Source organism: Spermophilus citellus (genome assembly GCF_964194105.1).
Source record: "Spermophilus citellus genome assembly, chromosome: 1".
In the NCBI taxonomy this organism is placed as follows: domain Eukaryota; kingdom Metazoa; phylum Chordata; class Mammalia; order Rodentia; family Sciuridae; genus Spermophilus; species Spermophilus citellus.
Window position 1 is genome coordinate 143,942,598 of NC_138182.1, and position 17,566 is coordinate 143,960,163.

Sequence of the window (17,566 nt, forward strand, 5' to 3'; positions counted from 1 at the left end):
AGTTTTCAGATTGCTTTATCTTTATCTTTGTACTGCGACCAAAAAAAAAAAAAAAAAAAGTATTTGTGCATGCTCTCTCTCTCTCATACCCACACCCACACATACACACACACCTAATTATATTTGGATGTGGAATCTTGTCAGCTATTGCAAAAGCTAGTAGGTAGAAATGCTTGTAGAAATATTTTCAGATTTCAGTGGCCTGTGATAGAGCTGGATCTTGTAGGGGATTCCATTCAAACTCAACTGGCAGTGCTCTGCTGCCATAAACACCTGATGCAGTGGCCTAATTATAGAGGCTAATTGCTAGGCTAAGTTTAAGGTACCTTTCAAAAGACTGTAGTGCCTCCTCCGTCCTTCCAATTACTTCTCGGTCTCATTTCCAAACTTAAAACTATCCTGTTATTATGGAGACACCTCCAATTTAAACTGACAGAGAATGTGTATCATCAAGCATCCAGACAAAGGACTTCGTGGCTGCCCTCAAGAGACCCACCTAGAGGCTGTCCGGAAATTCTGTACCAAGGGTTTTTTTCCTTATATTGTTTCAATTCCTTCCTAAAATCAACGAGGTAGGTATGATTATTAATTATCCCCATTTTCCAGGGAAAAGAAACAGTCAGCTAAATATTTTGCTCCAAATCAGCCAACAATATAAGGCCAGGGCTTGATCCGGAGGGTATCGGTGGGCACCACTTATACCAGGGACAAAAATTAGGCTTTCTGTGCCAGTTTTTCTTATCAAATGACATGTCCCCTATTACACTAACATCACTAGCTTTTTAGTTCTCTGCTGACCCAGGATGGAGTGCCTTGGTCGGGTCTCCTCTAACGGTTCCACCACAAGCCTCTTCAGGACAGAGCCCCGAGGGTCGCCCTCAATCACCTGGCCCGCCGCCAGCCATCAGGCCCAAGTAGGCACTGCACGGAGGGCAGAGGGGACACCCTCCCGCCCTGCCTCTGCCGGTGGCGAGGCGCGGGGGCGGACCAGCTGCAGAGCGCGCACTCGGTGGGCCCGGCTCCCCCGCCCCCGCCCGCCGCCTGTGCCACGGGCCCCCGCCCGCCGCGGGCCGGGAGCTCAGCGCGCTCGACCCAGGGTCCCGCCTCCCCGAGGTTTTCGCTTTCGCTTTCCCGCAGATGTCGTTGGGGAAAATTAAGCTGCCGAGGCCAGCCTGGCGCAGAAGCCGTTCCTGGAGAGGGGCGCAGAGCACGGCGGCGGCGGCGGCGGCCGGCCTGGAACCCGGGTCCCGCTGCCCGCGCTGGGCGAGGTAAGCACAGCCCCTTCGCGGCTGCCTCACGGGCTCCTCCTTGTGGACCCGGCGGGCCCGGCGCCAGGCGGCGGTTGGTCGAGGGCCGGGATGGGGGCTCCCGGGGTGGGTCCGGGAGGGTCGAGGCGCGACACTGCTGGGGGCTTCGTGGCCTAGAACCTCCGGGCGGTGCTGAAGACCTGGGAGGCCTCAGACGAGGATCTGGCAGTCTGGGGTCAAGGTGGGATAGTGGCAAGTCAGACCCCCTGAGCACACATTTCCTTTGGTAGCACACAGACCTTGCTGGGGTTTAACATAAAAGTGGGAGGGCACATATAAAGTACCTAACAGAGTGCTTCACCTGAACTCAGCAAAGAGCATCCCATCTACCTGTCACATTCAGCTGCAGCTCACATGTATTTCTGCCTTTCTTGGTTTCCCAGGTAGAAAACAAGAGAGCAGCCAGGCCAGGATTGGGTCCCATTCCCACTGCCCATATGAAGTCAGGGAGCCCCAACCCCGGGGCTGGCATAGATGGTCAGAGATGAGTGCACCCAGAGTCTGAGCCCCTCCCCAGACCAGGGAAAGATCTGCCCACTGCAGCCCAGCAGAAGTGTGACGGATAAGGACTGCCTGGGCTTTGCCCTTGGCCAGGTACACACAACTCATTTGAGAATTGGGGTCCATCCCAGGTTTGTGAAGACAAAGTTTACCCTTTAGAGTGCTCCCCATTCCTTGGCAAGTTACCCACAGGTCAGGTCTTGTAGGACAAGAATAGAAGGCACTAAGTGCTAAAAATAAAATAAATATTTAGGCTTTTTGATATGTTAGAGTGATGACAGTTTTTGTGTGCCAATACCAAGAACCACCCCCCCACACTCAACTTCTGTCCCAATAAAAATGAATTTACCTGGCTCAGCCTTGGATGCAGTGGCACTCACCTGTAAATCCCAGGACTCAGGAGGCTGAGGCAGGAGGACTGGAAGTTCTAGACAAGCCTCAGCAACTTAGGCCCTAAGTAACTTAGCCAGACCCTGTTTCAAAAAGGGCTGGGGATGTAGCTAACTAATAATGTGACCAGTACCAAAAAAAAAAAAAAAAAAAAAAAAAAAAAAAAAAAAAAAACATGATCAAAGACCCTTTTCTGAAACAGAAGATGATCCATGGTCCTAATTTGTAAAAACAGGGGGTCCCCACTCTGCCCCATGAGCCAGAAAATTAGGTTTTGTCTCTAGTTTTGTGGCTTGCTATCAATGAGGTATCCCTTGTCTTCTGTACTCTTTTCTGTCTCCCTCCTTTTAACTGAATTCAAAGTGTAATGGATGGTTGTTTCTCTTTCTTGATTTCTGTGTGGGTGAGAGGGTGGGAGGAGCAGGTGGTGTCCTGGACAGCATCCACATTTTACCACCCCAGGTTCTTGCTTCCATCTTCCTAAAGACTGAATGACTGGGCTGAAGACCAAACCCATTTTCCCACCCACCTTCTTTTCTCCATAGCTCGCTTATTCATTGATTTAGTTAGTCACCAGAATGTGCTGTAGTTTACTTTTATGATTTTCTGTTAGGAAATAATAATGTGTGGGATTCTACTAATTTTCCTTAGGTTCTCAGACCCAGAGAATTGAATTGCCACATTCCTCGGTTTATAGCGTACAATAATCCTTGAACTGTTTAGAACCCTTCTTTCCTTTTGTTTTATTTTGTTATTTTCCTCCTTTATCCTCCATCTCTCTCCCAACACCTCCTCCTCCATCTTAGGCAGCCACACTAAATGGGCATATTTGCTATTTGTCCTCCCAAACCTTTGATTATACATGCTTTAGAAGTATGTGTATCTTTGAAAAATGAGTTATGTTTTGCTTGGTTGTTATGCTTACCTGAATAAACACCATTGTGCTATAAATTGCATTTTTCCCCCTTAGGATTATGCATTTTGGTCAATTCATTTCACTGTATTTAAATCTAGTTGTTTCCTCCTGTTGTTATAAGAGATTCTCTGGGATGTATGTATGTATGTCTGGAAGGAAGGAAACGTGGATGGGTGGATGGTCAGACAAATAAGGCAGATATGACATAGCTGATTTCTAGGATGCTTGCATGTTGCCTTACTAAAACTTGCCACTTTGTGCTGCTGAATGGCTTCAGCAATTTCCTCCCACCAGCAGTGCATGAAGAGTCCCTTTTCCAACATTTGCCTATATTTAATATTATCTCATTTACTCATTTTTAAAATCTGGTATGTTACATTTCTCCTTTTTTGTTTTAATTGAGCATCTCTTCATATCATTTTTTCCTTTAGTGAATTGCCTGTTTATCTTATTTGTGCTTCTTTGCTTTTAGGTTTCTGATGTTTTTCTACCTGGTTTGCATTTTGTTTATTAATATCTTTGTGTATTAAAATGGTAGTCCTCTGTCAGACATAGGTAGTTAAGTCTTCTCCTCATCTTGTCATCCATTAGCTTCATTTTAGTCTCCTTATTATTATCACTATTAATAGTTTTACTGAGATGTAATTTATATACCACAAATTCACCTGTTTATAGTTTATGGTGATTCACTGGTTTTTATTCTGGTATTTACAGATGTATGTAACCATCACCATCATCTGACTTTAAAACATTTTCATTACTCCAAAAAGTAACCCTGTACCCATTAGCAGTCACTGTCCAATGTTCCTCAGTATCTCCCTCCCCAGCTCTATATAGCTATTACTGTCCTTTCTGTCTATATAGATTTACATATTTCTGGTAATTTCCTATAAATATAATTATACAATGTGTGGCTATTGTGACTGGCTTCTGTCACTTAGCCATATGGTTTTGAGGTTCATTTACATCATAACATGTATTAGTTTATTCCTTTCTATTGCCCAATAATATTTCATCATCTGGATATACTACATTTTGTTTATCCATCCATTAGTTCAATAAGGCCATTCCTTATTGAACATTTGGGTTGCCTCTACTTTTTGGCTGCTATGAATATTCACTTACAAGTATTCTGTGGACATTTACTTTCTTCTTTCTTTTATCTTTTACACTCCAGGAATCTTTTGTTACTGTTGTTTTTACCCTATTATGCCGTGAATTCATAGGGAACAGGTTCCAGCAGCTCGGCCTCCTTACCATGGGTTCTCTCGAATTGTGCTTCTCTGGGCTGAGCAGGCTAGTGCTTCAGTTGAACCCAAGCACTTTTCTCTTCAACTTCCTCTCCAAGTTTTGAGAAGCTATAATGGCTCATAGGCTGCTTAACAGGCTCAGTGTGCACATTAATTCTCTAGATGGCAAGAATCTCACCTTTAACTTGTTTTGTTTGTTGTTTTTTTTTTTTTTTTTACAACAATGCCAACAGCATGCTGGGTAACACTGTACTCTTCTAGTTTTGTTATGGTGACATTTGTGGGCCATTCCTTATTGAACAGTACCCATTCCTCTGATGTCTATAATTTCACCTTTCTTGTAGATTCGCCTGTATATGGCCAAAGGAATAACCCCATGTTTTCTGTAAGGCCTAGAAAACATTTATGGGGTACCGCTCCTCTTTTCTTTGTGTTCATCATTTTGAGGAATTACTGACAGTTTCTATTGAAAGCCTCTGTTTTTATTTATCTTGGGTATTTACATAGAAGTGGAATTCTTGGGTCACATGGCACCTCTGTTTAAACTCTGAGGAAGTACTCACTCCAGCAGCACAGGTGCTAAATTTGGAACAATACCAAAAAGATTAGTGTGGTCCCTGTATAAGCATGATGCAGAAATTAGTGAAGTATTCTATACATGTACATGTTTTTTTGGTGGGGGTGTACTTGGGATTTAACCCAGGGGCAATTCACCACTGAGCTATGTGCCCAACCCTTTTAGTTTTTATTTTCAGACAGGGTCTCACTAAGTTTCTGAGGGCCTCACTAAGTTGCTGAGACTGGCCTCAAACTTGCAATCCTCCTGTCTTCAGCCTCCCAAATCACTGGGATTATTGGCATGTGCCACTGTGCCCAATGTGTTCCATATGTATTAAAACATAAAAATAAAGTCTGAGAAACTTCCAGATGATTGTTTTCTAGAGCAGCTACACCATGGAACAATTGTACCACCAGTGCATGAGAGCTTTAGTTTCTCCACATTCTCACTTTCTCACTAGCAGTGGTTATTGGCTGTCTTTCTTTTTTTTTTTTTTTTTTAAAAGAGAGAGTGAGAGAGGAGAGAGAGAGAGAGAGAGAATTTTTAATATTTATTTTTTAGTTCTCGGCGGACACAACATCTTTGTTGGTATGTGGTGCTGAGGATCGAACCCTGGCCGCATGCATTCGAGGCGAGCCCGCTACCGCTTGAGCCACATCCCCAGCCCTTGGCTGTCTTTCTTATTATAGCCATTCCAGTAGGTGTGAAGTTGTGGCTCACGATTGTTTTTGTTTTGTTTTTTTTGTGTGTGTGTGTGTGCGTGTGTGTGCTTCCCTGATGGCTAATTATGTTGAGTCTTTTTATGCACTTATTAGCAGTTTGTATATTTTCTTTGCATAAATTTCTATTCAGGTCCACTTTTTAAATTGGATTGTCTTTTTATTAAGTTATAAGAGTTCTTCATATCTTTTATCATATATATGAATTACCAATCTTCACCTAACTCAGAGTTAGGCCTGTGAATCCAACAGCTTTATACTTTAAACTCTTACATTTAAGTCTGTGATCCACTTATTAAAAAAAAAAAAAAAACAGAAATCTGTATATGCTATCATTTGCCCCCATTTAGCTCTTTCTATTTGTGTCTTATTAATAAATCCTTACCTGACTAATGATCATAAAAAGTTTTTTCTATATTTTCTTCTACTAACTTTGTTTTCTTCCACATTTACATTTTAATCCAATTGGATTTTGTTTTTATGACAATTCCTTTGTAATATGCTTTTACTTTTTTGTTATTCTTCCATTTTTCTTAGCTTATTACTTCTGTTCTTCCAGAAACTCTATTGAGATATTTCATAAAAAGTTCTCCTGCAATTTTGACTGGAATTGAATTGAAATCATAGGTTGATCTGGGAAGAATTAATATCTTTGAATGACAAATAATTTCATCCATGTTTCTTTTTGTTTATTCATGCTTTCCTTTATGTATTTTCATGGAATATTAAAATTTTCTCTACTGAGCTTTTACTTGTTTTATTAAGATAATTGTTAGATTCAGTACTATTACAATTGTGATATCTTATTTTGTATGCATATTTCTCTCTTTTTTAGTGGGTCAGTACTGAGAAATGTAATCGTTTTCAGTGGGTTATTATATCCAGCTACTTTTCTGTATTTTCTTTCTTTCTTCTTCTTCTTTTTTTTTTTTTTTTTTTTTTTTTTGGTACCAGGGATTGAACTAAGGGGAAATCAGCCACTGAGCCACATCCCCAGCCCTATTTTGTATTTTATTTAGAGACAGGAGCTCTCTGAGTTGCGTAGGGCCTCACTAGTTGCTGAGGCCAGCTTTGAACTTGTGATCCTCTTGCCTTAGCCTCCCAAATCCTAGGGATTACAGGTGTGTGCCACAGAGTCTGACCTTTTCTGGACTCTTAATCATTCTGACGGTTTTTCTGTGGATTCTCTTGAGATTCCTATTAAATAATTATATCAGTTGCAAACACTGAAAACTTTTGCCCCTCCCAATTTTATATTTGTTTTCCTTTTGTATTATCTCCTCATAGTCGCCGCTGTCTCTGAAACTCTGTTACATGGGAGTGGTGACAACAGACATCCTCATCTTGTTCCATTTCTTAAAGAGAATACATAGTTTCTTTGTGAAGTAGGATGTTAGTTATGGGTTCCTAGAAAATAGGCTTTATCAAGTAAAGGAAGTTTCTTTACTGAGGACCTGAAATCCCAAGGAAAAGAAATAAAATCCTAAGCATTACTTTCTAATAAAAATGTAATACGTGTGGTGGCTTAAACTAATCAAGCTATAAAACAAAGAAGGTGGTAGAAAAGACATGGCTTTGTTTTAATTCTATAGCTCTGAGAATTTTGTTTTCCTTTTGTGTTACATGTTCAGCATTGAACTAGCATCAAATGCTCATTCTTTATCTGGCAAGATGATGAGGTGATTCCTCCTCCCACCAGTTTATAGTAACCTTAAGTTGGACAATGTTTCTTCTTTTTTCTATTTCTGGATAAAATTCATTTAAGAGAGAAATAGTTTGGAAGTTGGTAGGTTACACTTGTAAAACCTGGGCCTGAGACTTTCTGGGGAAGATTTTTAAACTATATTAATTTCTTAAATGGTCATTCACATTTTAGCAACTTTTGTTTTCTAGAAATTTATTCATTTCATCTATATTTTAAAATGTATCATCACAGTCGTTTATCTTATTTTAAAAGTTTTAAACATCTGTTATATTTGTCATTTCCTCCTTTTTCAAGTCTTTTTTTTAAGTCTGTCAGTTATCCTTAATAGTCTCCCTAGAGCTTTGTCCATTTTCAAATAAATACTTTTGGGTTCTGTTAACCAGCTTTCTTTTTTATCCTCTACATCTCCCATTTGGCTGAATCTTCTCTTGTGTTCATTATTCATTTATTCACATTTCTCTGGCCCCATGAGTTTCTTAGTAGATTCACATGGTGCAGACATTTGTAAAGTGAGATGGAGAAGCCCACTCCGGCCACCTGCGAACCCACTCTCCATAGGCTACCCCAGTTAGAATATTGTTGGGTTTTTCTGGACCCTTTCCTATCTTGTACAAACATTATTCTACAACTTTCCAAATTATGGGAGTCATGGACCTCTTTCTGTCATCTATGCTCCCCCACACATATATACCTTAAAAATGGAGTGCCATAATTTATCCATCCTCCATTCATGGGCTTTAGGTTGAAAGACTTGGCTTTTATTTTGATCACTGGTAACTGTGGTCTTATTAATGGCATTTTGTGTTACCATTTATTTGTCATGAGTTCTTTTTCTTCTTCCTTATGTCTCTGAATTCGTCAAGGTGTCTTGCCCTTCCTGTTTCTTCTACCTTCCTTCTTTTTCTGTAGAGATTTAGAAGTCCTAAATCTGACAAAGATCAAAGTAGCAAAAATTAGAATCTATAACCTCCTTCCAAACATGAGAACCTCTCCTCTTCCTCATCTTTTCCCAACAGACACATATACACATATAGGAATTTTAAAAAATAATCTGGAAGCTTCCAATTGTTATTAATTCTCTATGCTTCAGAATATGCTTTTCCTTTTCTGTTTTAGAAATTTTAGTCATCTGTAACCTCTTTGTATGATTGCATATTACAGTAGGATAGGAAAGTTTAAATGTCTTTCTCCTAGCATTTTCATTGACTTAACTGAAGATTTGAAGAGAATTATATCTTGTGAGTAATGCTTCTCTGGGGCTCTTATTTCTCAAAAGCATTCTTTGGAATTCATGCTGTTCTGATCCTCAGTTGACCTTTGCTGGCACAAAGACATGCTGAAATATTTGCAAATGCTGAAGTCACTTCCTCATGTTATACCAAATTTAGTTCCACTTGCATAAACCAAGCATAATATCAGTTTGTGTAAACTGACCACTAACAGAAGATTCATATAATAACCTTACCCTAGGATCAGGGACTGGCTAGAGAAAGATGAAAATAGCCCTTAAAATATTCAGCTGCTGACTACCTTACACTAAAAAAGTTTAAAAGTTTAAAATATATTAATATTTTTGTTTATAATACTTAGTATTTATGAGGTTGAAGTGAAATGGGCACTCCCACAGTAAAACTATGGTAAACACTGTGCATAATGTTCAGGCTCAGTTTGTCAAAAGTATTTTAAACTTTCTCTACCTTTTATGCCAATTCTGTTTCCAGGAGTATCTCTTAAGACACATTTCCCATGCACAGCTATCCCAGGTCCTGCAGGGTAATTCTGTGGGGGACACATGTGCCACACTGTCCATCACTGGCTTGCCACAGAGAGAAGGTCATTCTCCTGCTCAGTTCCTTCTGAATCTTCTGATCAAGGGAAGGAGACAAACCTCAGCTTGGTGCCAGTGTGTCTAAAATTAGGTCTTTCCAAGCCTGCCTAATCTTCCATCTGAAATAAAAGAATGAGCAAAAAGGGATAGCAGCATTTTTAACTCCATTTTAGCCATAGTGTTTTGATTCTAATAGATTGTATTTGTTTTGCCTTTTTGTGGCAAAAAAAATGCTGTTTTTCCATTTATAATAGGATGTACTTTAAAATATATTTATTTAAGGACAGAAATTAGTTGATTTAAAGAGAAATGTTAAATTTAATACAGATGGTATTTATGGCAAAATAGTAATGGCAATGCATGGTTGTGGGAACAATGACTCTTAGGAAATAATTAGAGCTATAGACAGATTTAAATCAGGGACATGCCTACATATGAAATGTCACTCCCAGTGTGATTTATGTTATTATAAAGTTAGAAATTACTCATATGATACCTTCATATGATGGAATATTACAAAATATTAAAAAGCATATTTAGTGACATTTCATTTATAAACTCAAAAAAGAGTATACAGCATCCCAAGTTTGTTAAAAATAAAGTATATATATGCATACTTTGTTAACCAAAAAAAATTGTGTGAGTGCACACACACACACACACACACACACACACATACCACATTTCAAAATCACCAGGAAAAGAAAGACTGGAAGAAAATATTTCCAATTGGGTTATCTCAAGATGACTGGGATCAGAGAAGATTTTTACATTTTCCAGTAATGGACATATGTCAATTTTGTCACTATAAAGAGTAATAAACACATATATCTATTTTTTAGTTATTTTGCTACCTAAGATAGTACTTCCTTGACTGGTATTTTGCCTTCTGCAGGTGCTCCTTGGTCCTTTCATGCTCTAGTTAGGTCTTTGTGGCCACAGGGGAACAAGACTCCCTTGTCAGCTCTCATTACACTCCAAGGCACTTGGTTTTGGTAGGTGTATATTTAAGCTGCAGGAGTAGAACAGAGAGAGTATTTCCAAAATTTTCTTAAATCATTACCATTGCTTTTTCTTCTCAACAGTCCCACTAGGCAGAACCAAATTAGGACCCCACTTTTTAAGTATGTGGCTCATTAAATTAGGAATGGAGTAGATGCTGAGAGAAGGCCTCCTAGTTTCTTGTTTGTTTTTTCTTTGATTATTCTACTTTCCACTGACCATGATTTTTCCAGACGTTATATATAATCATGGTTCTGCATCACCTGAGTTGGAGATGTATATATATTTCAAATTAGATACATTCTTTACAGAATTACAAATTCCCTTTTCAGGAAAAGGTTAAAAAAGAAAAAGAAGAGTTCACTGCAGGTCCTAATGCTTGGCAGAAATAATTGCCACCTTTTGCCTAGTAAAAATTCCACAAGTGTTATTTCTTAAATCTGTTCCTGGAGACTCCTGGGCTCCTCTGTGGAAACGGGGTTCACAGTTGAGTGAGTAAATAGAGTGGTCTCATAACCCTGGTGCTCTGCTGTTTCCTTCTGTAAAGGTGTCGGGCCCCCGAACAGGTGAGTGGCCAAGTGCTGAGCCTGGAAGAGGCCTGCTGTGGCTTCCATTAAGACCTCTCTCCCTCCTGGGTCCTTCAGCTCCACCACACTTCTTCTTCCCCTCTGCCACTGCCATGCCGCTAGCTCTCGCCCCTCTTGCCTGGACGCTGCAGTGGCCTGCGACTGCTCCTGCTTCGCCTTCCCCCTTACTCCCAGTCTGTTTTTTCACAAGAGCCAACAGTGCTGTGTAACAAAGTCTCCTTATCACTATTTTGCAGTTCTGGGCCTCAGAAATCCTGAAATCAAGGTTTTAGCAGGGCCTCTTTCTTTCTATAAGCTCTAGAGGAGCATCATTTTGTTACCCTTTCTAGCTTCTAGGAGCCACCTGCATTCCTTGGCTCATGGCCCCTTCCTTTTGTCTTCAGAGCCGAAGAGTCCTTTGCACACTGCATCAATCTGACATTCTGTAGTCAATGTCCCTCTGCCTTCCTCTTCAAGGACTCTTGTCATTATATACCTGGATAATCTCCCCATCTGCAGACTCCTAACTTAGTCACATCCACAGTGCCCTTTTGCCCTATAAGAGGACACATACACAACAGCCTCCAGGGGTGCAGACATTTCCTTTTTTGGTGGGGCCATTTTTCAGCCTACCACCTAATATAATCTTTTAAAAACACACATCCAACCACACTACTCCCTGCATGAGACCCTGTGTGGAGCTTCAGTTCACAGAGGATAAGGCTCCAGCTACTCTTGTGGCTGGGAGTGCCCACACCCCTTCTCCAGCCTTACCCTGCCTTCTCTCCCCACTTACTGTTCGTGGCCCAGCCTGTGTGCCTGGCACACTTTTTACCATGTTGCTGCTTCTCCCCACACTGCATTCCAGGCTTTGCCTCAGACCCAAGAGCATCCCCTTCCAGAAGCTCTCGTAGGGACTCTGTGCCCTTCCTCCATCACACTTACCATAGTTTAACATCTTTGCATATGTTAAGGTGTTTATTTGGTTAACATCAAATGTTCCTCTTGTGCAAATCCTCCATGTGGGCAAGGGCCATGATTACTTGATTAATCAAATGTTCCTTATGTAAGTATTCCATACAGGCAGGAACCAGTCTATTTCTTGCCCACAGTTGCAACTCTGGCAAGGCGCCTGGCATGTTGCTGTGGGCCAGAAATGATATGGTTAGTAAGTACCTGGAACGAATGAAAGAAATGAATATTAACAGCATTGCCATCACTCTCTGCCCCCGTCACCCCACTTTTTCTTCTGCCCATCATTCATTGCCTTTTCTATCTTCACCTCCCTCCACTAGAATGGACATTCCCTCTCAAAGCAAGGACCCTATCTTGTTTGTGCACAGCTCTCCTCAAGACCCAGGGCAGCAGCCGGTCCATAATAGGCACTTGATAAATATCTAGAGATGAATGATCTGCAGGATATTCAGAATCTCCTTTGGTTTTCATTGTGGGCCTCTCTTGGGAATCAGGTGTTATCAAGTTCTACATTTTAATTATTCAGCCTCATTCAACAATCAATCAAATCAGTGGGGACCTTCAACATTCACCTGTTGCAGGAAGGATTAAGTAAATTAATAAAAGTAAATTATTCAGGGGTTACGGCTCAGTGGTAGAGCACTTGCCTCGCAAATGTGAGGCACTGGGTTTGATCCTCAGCACCACATAAAGATAAATAAATAAAGGCAATGCATCCATCTACAACTAAAAAATATTTTTAAAAAAGTAAATGGTTCAGAGCAGTGTCTGACAGCAGCAGCCCTGTGTGAGAACGTGCTACTGCTGTTAGGAAATCCTTAAATCCATGGTTGAGAGTTCGGGCTGACTGTGCTGTATGTGGTGGGATACCAGGCACAAACCATGGTTGGCTCAGCTGACCTTGGCATTGTGTAAATGCGCCTGGTCTTCCTCCAGGGCTGAAGATAGGAGAGGCCTTCGAAAGGGCAACTGGAGCCATGGCTTATGTTTTTGTCCTGTTTTGCCTGCAGATGGCAGCACGCCCTGGGCTTCCCTGCACTGTCCCAAGGCTGGACAGCAGAGAAGCAAGAAAATGGACTCCCTTCTCTGGGAGACTTGCTTGAATGCCAGCCATGGGTGAGTGTGAGCTTGACCTGAGTTTTTCTCTTCATCCATCTACATGGTTTGTTTTTTAGTATAGTAATTGGTATAAATCACACATATTCAATTTTGAAATAGTTTGACTTTCACAATTTGTTTACAAAAACAAAAGCCATAGTGGTGAAATTAATCCTACAATGTTGCAGAGGTCATCAGGGTCAAGGGGGCATCCTCTGCATTGATTGTAAGTGTGGTGTTTCTTCCCGTCTCCACTGCGGACCATCTAGGGAGGGGATACCCACCCAAACGAGTTCAACAAGTGTGTGATAAGCTGGAAGTTTGAGGTGCAGGGACATGTACAGCTCATGTACTGCCAGAGAACCATCCTGGTCTGGCAGATTCCCAGGATTATGCCTTCCTGCCCAGACCCTCATCCTCTTGGTGGACTTCGCTGGTTCTCTCCTCCTCCCATGACTATCACAGCTCTATCTTATTTATCCAAAGACCCAATTTGGAATAGTTGAATAGGAGATTGCTTATGCTCTATTTCTATCCCATTTGTTAGCTTTGTGCTCAGCAGAAAATAATTCTGGGTTTCATATTTTGGAGTAATGGTACCTCCTCCCCTTCATGCCAACAGCTTCTACACCACTTCTTGCTGTTCTGCTGAGCAGTCTGACAAAGACCTTCCCTGAATTTCAGTACCTATTAGTTTGGGGGCTGACCTTCCCTTAGATGCAACACCTGCCTGAGAGGATCCTGTGACATCTTCCCTTAATGTCATGAGTCTTTCTTTGCAGAAAACTTGATTATCCCTTGCTGTCACTCCAACATGTGCCAGCTGTACCCTGCACTGTTTGTATTTTGGGCTCATTACATGGAATCACAAACATTCACAACTGGAATGTTAGATTAGGATTTCAAACAAAGGTCTCCATGAGAGTTTATTGTGCTTGGAAGCAGGTGGTATTTTGCAGATCAAGTTTGCTACTAAGTGTTTTGGTCTGAAATAATTAATTTTAAAAAATATTTCAATTTTGAGTATGCCATTTAAAGTCTCATTTCCTTCTCTTCTTAAATTTGACTTTCATTTATGTATTTATTTTACCCTTGATGATGAGTTTATCCTTAAGTATAGTCAATAACCTAGTTTTTAAAAAAATTAATTCTGAGCACCGGCTGCACGTCAGCACCAAATGAGCTACAGAACTGACACCTCATTCACTCGTCCCCAAACCTGGAAACAGGTGATATCATTCCTTAATTACAAATGCAGAAACCAAGGCCCAGAGATGAAATTACATACAGAGCTTAGATTTACAGAGCAAGCCAGGGTGACTGCCCTACACCTCCCCCTCTCACCTTATATCAGAAAGTGAGTTTGGCTACCTGTGGGTAGAATGTGAATTACCTTTGCTCTTGTTCTGACCTGAAAAAGGAACATAGTGAAATTTATAGGAAATAAAATTTTAATTCCCTAAACAACTCCCAGCTCTAAATGTTCTGCCCCAATTTTACATAGTTCTCTCTCTCTCTCTCTCTCTCTCTCTCTCTCTCTCTCTCTCTCTCTCCTCTCTCTCTCCTCTCTCTCCTCTCTCTCCTCTCTCTCCTCTCTCTCCTCTCTCCTCTCTCCTCTCTCCTCCCTCCTCCCTCCCTCTATCTCTCTCTTTTTTCTTCTGTCTTTTACAATAGGAATTGAACCAGGGGCACTGAACCACTGAATCACATCCCTAGCCCTTTTAATTTTTTATTTTGAGACAGGGTCTCTCTGAGTTACCTAGGGCCTTGCTAAGTTGCTGAGGCTGGCTTTGAACTTGTGATTCTCCTGCTTCAGCCTCCCAAGTCACTGGGATTACAGGTGTGCACCACTGTGCCCAGTGAGTTTTCTTTTAATATTCTTGTAAAAAATTTAATAAATAAATAAAGTGTGGGTCTTAAGGTCTCTCTTGAAATAATGTGGAATTGGTTTGGGTGGCTTGGTACAAGGACTTTTTTTCCAGCTGTATTTGGCAGAAAGGGAATGGGAAGTAGAGGGTGGACCAGAGAGAGGAACGAGATGGGAGGAGAAGCTGGGGGATACAGGATGCCATTTGTTGCTGGCTCAGCTTCCCTGGAGTCCGTCTCAGGGCAGAGGCTGCTGCTGGCCCTCAGGGTGATGTGGTTCGCATGTACCTCTACATCTAGTTTCACGCTGCTTCTGACTTTAAAAAGTCCTAGTGTTGGGCTGTTGCTTTTTAGTAAAAGCAAGTACCATGAGAAGTGTACTGAAGGACAAATCATCCCCCAGGGGACTTTTATAGACACAGTCCTAAAAACATTTCCGGGCTGATTTTTTTTTTTTTTTAAGTACCAGTTTTCAGTTTAACTGTGTTTTCCTTCCTGAAATATTTAAGTGAGACTAATTCTTGTGACTTTTTTTTTCTGTCCATTGTTTTTGGGGAGTTCCTCTACTTATCAAGTCAGGGTTGGAAATAGAAATGATTTTTTCTCCCACACAGACCAAGCATGCAGAAATGGGAGTAACTGTGGGGGATATAGCTCAGTTGGTAGAGTGCTTACCTTGCATTAACAAGGCCCTGGGTTCTAATCCTCAGCACCACAAAAAAAAAAAAAAAGGAAGTGACCCTTTTTTTGTCTCCAATTTAATTTCTGTGACTTTCTCTTCCTTTTCTTGGGAATTTGGGGAAGCATTTAGAGGCATTTTAAAGAAAATTTAACATGTCATTTCAGGTGAGCCATTCAGCAGGAATTTCATGTGTTTTTGTTTTTTGTGGTGCAGGGGATTGAACCCAGGGCCTCGAGCTTGCTTGCCAAGTGCCCTACCACAGAGCTGCATCTGCAGCCCCCATATGCCTTTTAAAATGCCTAGTGTATATGGACATTATAAAGAAAAGGCTATTGCCCTCAACAATCCTGTGTTCCTGTTGAGTCATCTAAACTTTGTTCCTGCCTATTAGTAACGTGAAATACACACCACTGAGTGCCCATAAAACCTTCAATCAGGGAAGACCTTCTGAGACCTGCGCTTAGGACTTTAGTAAATTAAGATAGGAGAAAAGAATACAGGTGTCTGTTCTAGACACACGGGGCGGGGGGGATATGGGAAAGAGTCTAGAGTGACTGTACACTGGGTAGGTTGTTGGCTGGGTTTTGGCTGTCAACCCACAGAATTTGGATTTGACACCAAAAAAAAGGAGTGAAAAAGTACACTCACACATTGCTGGTGGGACGGTGTGATCACTCTGGAAAGTAGTATGAAGATTCTTCAGAAAACTTGGAATGGAACCACCATTTAACCCAGCTACCCTAATCCTCTGTTTATAACTCAAAGGACTTAAAGTCAGCACAGAAATGTGGTCACATCAATGTTTATAGCAGCTCAATTCACAGTAGTTAAGTTATGGAACCAACATAGATGTCCTTCAATAGATGAATGGATAAAGACAATGTGATACACACACACACACACAATGAAATATTACTCGGTCTTAAAGAAGAATGAAATAATGGCATTTGCCAGTAAATGGATGGAACTGGAAAATATCATGCTAAGTGAAATAAGCCAATCCCAAAAAATGAAAGGCTAAATGTTTTCTCTGATATGTCGATAATAATTCATAATGGGGGGAGGGATAGGGAAGAAGAGTTACTTTGGATTAGGCAGAGGGGATGGGGTATTGGGATAGAATGGATAGTAGAAAGAATCAAACATTATTACCCTATGAGCATATATGAGTACATGACCAGTGTGATTCTTCATCATGTGTAACCAGAAGAATGAGAAGTTATGCTCCATTTATGTATGATGTGTCAAAGTTCATCCTACTGTCATGTGTAACTAATTAGAAGAAAATTTTAAAAACAGAAAATAATAGACTTTCGAATAAGTGTATTATTTTGAATAGGGGGACCTCTTACTATTTAAAATAAGAACTTTAATTTCCATTTTACACCTGAGAAAAGTAGTGCTTTCTTTTCACATAATTCTCCAAGGTCACACAGCTGGTGGCGGTTGGATCTGCCACACCCTGGAGTCCACACACTAGTTGGCCTGCATTATCTGCAGCCACAGGTTGGCTTGCGTGTGACTGTGGCTCCACCCAGCCCTGACCTGGTGTGACCCATGAGTCTATACATGGCTTCATTTGCTTGTCAGTGTCATTCCCTGGACTGAACAGTTTTGGGGTGAAAGGGGACTCTGAGTAAGTCACTTCCCAGCTTATCTGAGGCTCGGGAAAAGCAGAGGCAGGAACTTGGCCAGGCCCTCATGATCTGCACAGCAACAACCTAAACAAGTTCCAAGAGCTGCCAAGACTGCCGGGGAGCTTCAGAGATAGGGAGCCCCCCACACACGTACAAGTCTCTCCTCTGAAGTGGGAGCTGCAGGGCTGATGGAATCTGGGCGAGGTGACAGTACAGCTGCAGCCAGGGCACAAGTTGCCTCCCATTACTGCCCTGATTCCCCAGCGCAGGCAGGAGAGCTTGGGGGGTTGATTTGTACTGAAGTCTTCCAACCATTCCTTTATTGTTTCTTCAGAGTGTTCAGCAAGTAGTTCAGCACTGATTCTCATGCTTACAGCAAGAACTAAAGGGCCCACATCCCTGCCCTCATGGGGACTTGCATTTCAGTGGGAGCAGTAAAGCAGGGAAGAGAACAGGGAAAGGAGGAGTGGGGTGAGCTGTTCTCGGAAGGAGTATTTGAGCAGAAACCTGGTGAAGTAGGGAGCAGAGGATCTGCATATCCAGCTGCCCCAGAGGGACCAGGAGG

At 41.5% G+C, this 17,566-nt stretch overlaps 1 protein-coding gene and 1 pseudogene across 16 annotated transcripts in view; one reads left to right on the forward strand and one right to left on the reverse strand.

Moving 5' to 3' along the window:
- The first annotated feature begins 588 nt into the window (after positions 1–588).
- The window catches only part of LOC308657797 (uncharacterized protein), a 125,219-nt gene continuing 108,241 nt past the window's right edge, over positions 589–17,566 (forward strand). For 4 of the 15 annotated variants that reach the window (XM_081309885.1, XM_081309873.1, XM_081309872.1 and 1 more), the window contains exons 1-3: positions 632–914; positions 1,138–1,268; positions 12,729–12,834. In XM_081309885.1, coding sequence (XP_081166011.1) covers positions 804–914; positions 1,138–1,268; positions 12,729–12,834 — 348 coding nt within the window. In that variant the 5' untranslated portion in view covers positions 632–803. Of the gene's footprint in view, positions 915–1,137; positions 1,269–12,728; positions 12,835–14,490; positions 14,656–17,566 lie in introns of those variants that run through there. The other 11 variants (XM_081309880.1, XM_081309879.1, XM_081309881.1 and 8 more) reach the window with 9 other exon arrangements.
- On the reverse strand, positions 4,322–10,077 carry LOC308653985 (large ribosomal subunit protein eL21-like; annotated as a pseudogene). Its single transcript, XR_014024374.1, has 4 exons — positions 10,030–10,077; positions 9,045–9,294; positions 8,039–8,275; positions 4,322–4,943 (listed from the first exon to the last, which is right to left on the reverse strand). The product of XR_014024374.1 is annotated as a large ribosomal subunit protein eL21-like (transcript).